The 5,628-nt window shown below is 44.8% G+C and overlaps 1 protein-coding gene across 1 annotated transcript in view; it reads left to right on the top strand.

Moving 5' to 3' along the window:
* Window positions 1-5,272, top strand: part of HAUS1 (HAUS augmin like complex subunit 1) — a 14,361-nt gene extending 9,089 nt beyond the window's left edge. The window contains exons 6-9 of the mRNA XM_015825234.1: window positions 383-448; window positions 2,363-2,434; window positions 3,192-3,239; window positions 4,919-5,272. Coding sequence (XP_015680720.1) covers window positions 383-448; window positions 2,363-2,434; window positions 3,192-3,239; window positions 4,919-5,002 — 270 coding nt within the window. The 3' untranslated portion in view covers window positions 5,003-5,272. The remainder of the gene's footprint in view (window positions 1-382; window positions 449-2,362; window positions 2,435-3,191; window positions 3,240-4,918) is intronic.
* The last annotated feature ends 356 nt before the right edge of the window (window positions 5,273-5,628 follow it).

Genomic DNA, 5,628 nt, shown 5'->3' with positions numbered 1-5,628 from the left:
TTCCTTCCTTCCTTCCTTCCTTCTTTCCTTCCTTCCTTCCTTCCTTCCTTCCTTCCTTCCTTCCTTCCTTCCTTCCTTCCTATCTTCTTCCCTTCCCTTCCCTTCCTTTATTCTTTCCTTCCCTTCCCTCTTTCCTTCCTTCCTTCCATTCCTTCCTATCTTCTTCCCTTCCCTTTTTCCTTCCTTCTTTCCTTCCTTCCTCCACCTCCTCCTTTCCTTTCCCTTTCCCCTTCATCCATCCATCTTTCCTTCCTTCCTTCCTTTTCTCCCTCCCTCCCTGCTTTTTCCAGTTCTATAGGAAAGGGTAAAAGGGGCTTTTACATCTCTCCGTCTGTTTCCTATGAGTAATCCTGTCTGCTTTTGCTCTACTTCTCCCCTGCAGGAGCAGCTGTCTGCGAGTGGGCTGGATGCTTCCCTGACACACGACTCACTGGTGACTCTTTCGGAGGTGGGTGGGATGCCACGCGTGTTGCGGTACGACGCCAGCTGGCTGGTATTTAACCTGGGACAGCTGGAGGAAATTATATTCAGCCACGTGGACCCAGGATCCGAGTCTGCCGACTTTAAACTTTAAAGTGTCCGGCATTCCGGGGGCAAATGCGTCTCCTGTCCAAATTCCTGCAGTCAAATCGGATGCTGAGAGAGAGGGAGAGAGGCAATAATTGGATGGAAATACTAAAACAAAACGAATCAAAATAAAAAAAGCCAAACGGAACGCAAAGGTTTTCCGTTTGTAACGGAAAGCAGCCCAGGCAGTGCTCAACTTAACCACCATAATTGGGATCAGAATTTCTGTGGCTGAGCAAGGCGAGCCTTGAGCGAGCCAGCCTGATCTTACTACAGGTGGTCCTCAACTTAACGACCGCTACGGAGACCCAAAACTGACGTTGCTAAGTGGGAAATTAGTTAAGGTTAGAGTTTTGCCCCATTTTACGGCTTTCCTCGCCGCGTTTGTGAAGGAAATCGCTGCATTCGTGAGATGAGAGGAGATGAGATAACCTTTATTGTCATTTTTTTCCCTGCGGGCACAACGACACACATTAAAAACAAAATTAGACACACAGGTTGTGAAGGGAATCTGGCTCCCCCCCCCCATTGGCTTTGCTTGTCAGGAGGTGGCCAAAGGGGGATCACGTGACTGCCCCCCGGGGACACGGCGACCGTCGTAAATGTGAGTCAGTTGCCAAGCGTTCGAATTTGGATCACGTGACCCTGGGTGATGCCGCAACGGTCGTCAGTAGGAAACATGGTCGCGAGTCGCTTTTTTCAGTGCCGTTGTAACTTCGGACGGTCGCTAAATGAACTGTTGTAAGTCAAGGACTACCTACACGGCTTTTACTCATAGGTGTTAAGCCAATTCACTCTTCCCACTGATACGCATGTTGGAAACTCTGGGCTGGTTAGGATGCTGCGACCCTCATAAATACGCATGTTGCCGGGCACTCCCAATTTTGATCACGTGACAGCGGAGATCTTGGAACAGTCGTAAGTGTGAGGACTGATTGTAGCTTTTTCCAGTGCCGTTCTGACTTGGAACAGTCACTAAATAAAGGGTTGTGAGGACTACCTGTAGACTACCTGGGATTTGAAGTCCACAAGTCTTAAAAATTGCCAGGTTTGAAGGCCCCTGGATTAGGGGGTTAGCCCATTTGTTTTACTAAATATACTTGATATTGTACATTGCCCAGAGCCACTCTCTGGGGTAGATGGACAGTTAAGAAATGTGAAGTATAAATGAAATGAAATGAAATAAAATGCAGGTAATCCTCGACTTACAACAGGACATTTAGTGACCATCATTGAAAAAAGTGACGTATAACCATTTTTCACACTTATGACGGTTGCGGCATCTCCATGGGACGCGTGATCCAAATTCAGAGGCTTGGCAACTGACTCACATTTATGACTGTCGCAGCGTCCTGGGATCATGTGATCCCCTTGTGCGACCTTCTGACAAAGAAAGTCAATGGGAAAACCATTAACCAGTGGAACTCCTTGCCTCCAGAAGCGGTGACTGCTCCAACACTGGAAGTTTTAAAGAAGAGACCGGACAGCCATCTGTCCGAAATGGTATAGGGTTTCCTGCCTGAGCAGGGGGTTGGACTAGATGACCTCCAAGGTCCCTTCCAACTCTGTTATTCCCTTCTAACTATGACACTAGCTTAACAACTGCAGTGATTCCCTTAACAACTGTAGCAAGAAAGGTCGTAAAATGGGGCAAAATTCACTTAACAAACGTTTCACTTAGCCACAGAAATGTTGGGCTCAATCTTAAGTTGAGGACTACCTGTAAAATGATAAAATAAGATAAAATGAAATGAAATAAAAAATAATAATAATAATAAAATAATTATTTCCACAGAAACTGGCAGATTTGAAGAAGCAGGCAATTCCTTTAAAGAAGAAACTGGAGTCTTATCTGGATCTCACACCGGTAATTTCCTTCCTTCCTTCCTTCCCTCCCTCCCTCCCTCCCTCCCTACCCTTCCCAGTTGTCTTCCTTCCTTCTCCTTCCTCCTTCACTCCTTTATCTTCCTTCCTCCCTCCTTCCCTTCCCCTTCCCTATTCTTTCTTCCTTCCTCCATCCCTTCCTTCCTCCCTCCTTCCCCTTCCCTGTTGTCTTCCTTCCTTCCTCCATCGCTCCTTCTTCCTCCCTCCTTCCTCCCTCCTTCCCTTCCCCGTTGTCTTCCTTCCTTCCTTCCTTCCTTCCTTCCTTCCTTCCTTCCTTCCTTCCTTCCTTCCTTCCTTCCTTCCTTCCTTCCTCGTTCCCCTTCTTCCCCAGCTTGTCCTTCGTAGACAGGTGTGCTGCACCCATTTTATGGTCACTACAAAGTGAGGCTAGAAAGGAAAGGAGATGAGGATGGACTAAGGGGAACTGGGTTCAAGGAGAGTGGGGAATACAGAAGCAGAAAAAGGAGGGATGGCAGCATTTTTAGTGGGAAAGGTATGGCCCTATTACGAGTCCTGGCACAGCACAGCTGCCTGGGGAATTCTGGGAGTTGAAGTCCACTCATCTTAAAGTGACCAACGTTGAGAAACAGTGAACTAGAGTGTTGGGTACTTAAGCCATGCAGGGAAGCTCTCTCTTTGAATTTTTGGAGGGACATCCTAACTATGGTGTGTTGGTGGTTGCAGCGTCTGGAGGGAATCCTGGGTGTGTCTTTACAACTGTGTCTTCCTGTTCTTTCCAGAATCCTTCCCTTGCTCGAGTGAAGATTGAAGAAGCCAAGAGGGAGCTGGTAGGTCTTTCCCTTAGCATTAGAATAGAACTGAAGGGGACCTTGGAGGTCTTCTAGGCAACTTCTGCCCCACTAGTTAATTGTCCTCCCTGTTATGAAGTTTCTCCTTAATTCCAGGTTGCTTCTCTCTTTGGTCAGTTTCCAACCATTGTTTCTCGTCCTGCTCTCTGGTGCTTTGGAAAATAAGTTGACCCACTCCTCTTTGTGGCAGCCCCTCAAATACTGGAATATTGCTATCATGTCTCCCCTATTTCTTCTTTTCTTTAGACTAGCCAAACCCAAGTCCCGCAGCCATTCTTCATATGTTTAGTTTCAATTACAATTTTAAGTTGAGGACTACCAATATAAAATCAAGAACACCAAAGTCCACCCGTAGGAATTCCATCAAATTGTTCCCCTGCTCCTCATGGGAGATTCTCCTCAAGCAGATTCTCCAACTGAATTAATAGGGGGGAAATAAAAACGTACTAATTTAAAGTCGATAAAAGAGAATATTATTGGAAGAAGGGAAAATCAAGGAAAGGTATTATGTGGAATATGGAACTATAGAAATTAACTAACTGGTGCTTTAGAGAATATTAACCTGAACTGAATCTCAGGGCTAACATGGATGCTAATTTCAGTTTAGCAGAAGGACACGCAGGAGAAGGACAAGGCTACTGCATTGAAGGAGTCGGGCATCTTTTGTCCAAAGCAGTACAGGTAGTCCTCAACTTAACAACAACCCATTTAAGGACCGTTCCAAGCTACAACGGCACTGAGAAAATGGGATGTGACTATTTTTCACACTTATAACTCTTTGCAGCCATCCCGGTTGGTCAGGTGATCAAAATTCAGACGCTCGGCAACTGACTTGTATTCACGACGGTCGCAGCGTCTGGGGTGTAAGTGATCCCCTTTGGCAAACTTCTGACAAGCCAAGTCCACAGGGGGCTGCGTCACTAACTTAACAACTGCCATGAATTCACTTTAACTGTGGCAAGAAAGAGGATAAAATGGGGCAAAACTCATTTAACAACAACTCTCTCGCTAATAATAATAATAATAATAATAATAATAATATTAAAAGTTGGAAGAGACCTTGGAGGTCATCTAGTCCAACCCCCTGCTCAGGCAGGAAACCCTATAGCATTTCAGACAAATGGCTGTCCAGCCTCTTCTTAAAAACTTCCAGTGTTGGAGCATTCACAGCTTCTGGTGGCAGATTGTTCCACTGGTTAATTGTTCTCACTGTCAGGAAGTTTCTCCTTAGTTCTAGGTTGCTTCTCTCCTGGATGAGTTTCCATCCGTTGCTTCTTGTCCTGCCTTCAGGCACCTTGGAGAATAGCTTGACTCCCTCTTCTTTGGGGCAGCCCCTGAGATATTGGAAGAGTTGCTATCATGTCCCCCCTCGTCCTTCTCTTCATTAGACTAGACATCCCCAATTCCAGCAACCGTTCTTCATATGTTTTAGCCTCCAGTCCCCTGATCATCTTTGTTGCTCTTCTCTGCACTCTTTCCAGAGTCTCAACATCTTGTTTGCATCGTGGTGACCAAAACTGGATGCAGTGTTCCAAGTGTGGCCTGACCAAATTACAGAAATTCGGGCCTCCGTTATGGCTGTTAATTCTCTCTTTTGCCAGAGATTTTTTTTCCCTTTCGTGCGAATAACCTTATGGATGCTGTTTTCCCCTTTACAGGAAAAACTGGAGGCCGAGTTTTCGAGGAAATTGGACATGACTGCACTTTCAGTAACTTTACCTACCAAGCGAGCATTTGTGTAACCATTCTGGGGCAACAATTGTGGGTGCCGTCAATGTTGGTTTCTCTATTCCCTGAACAGAACAGAACCGTATTGTATATAAATTCATTTTTCTCCCCTCCCCAGGACTATGTTATAGTAGTCAGTCTTTCTGAATAAAAACTTTAACATAAGCATTTGTACAAGCAATTGGGTCAGGCCATTGCCCCGTTGTATGCCTGTGAAATGTTATTGTATCTAACTCTTCGTAGCAGGATGACTGTTAAGTATCTCATTCTTGACAATAAAGTGTTATTTATTTATAAAATTTATTAGTCGCCCTCGATAAAACTGCATAAAACCTAAGGATATCAATACAATACCATGAGGAGTCAACCTTAGCTAAAAAGAATTATTAGATTATTAGAATTAATTATTCTGTTAATAGAATTAATCATTAAAAAAAAAAAGTATTGAAGGGAGGGGAATAGTTTGGAAAAAGTCCAGAATAGACTATCTTCCATGGTAACTTTGGGTGGCTTACAATATTTAAAAAAAGGTATAAAACCTTTTTATCAGGGGTCTTCAACTTGGCCCTTTGATGACTGGTGGACTTCAACTCCCAGAATTCCTCAGCCAGGCAGTGCCTGGCTGAGGAATTCTGGGAGT

The sequence above is a fragment of the Protobothrops mucrosquamatus genome, unplaced genomic scaffold (genome assembly GCF_001527695.2).
Source record: "Protobothrops mucrosquamatus isolate PMUCROS unplaced genomic scaffold, P.Mucros_1.0 scaffold2554, whole genome shotgun sequence".
Lineage (NCBI taxonomy): Eukaryota > Metazoa > Chordata > Lepidosauria > Squamata > Viperidae > Protobothrops > Protobothrops mucrosquamatus.
The sequence above is the reverse complement of the archived record's forward strand: the minus strand, read 5'-3'. Positions and strand labels throughout refer to the sequence as shown.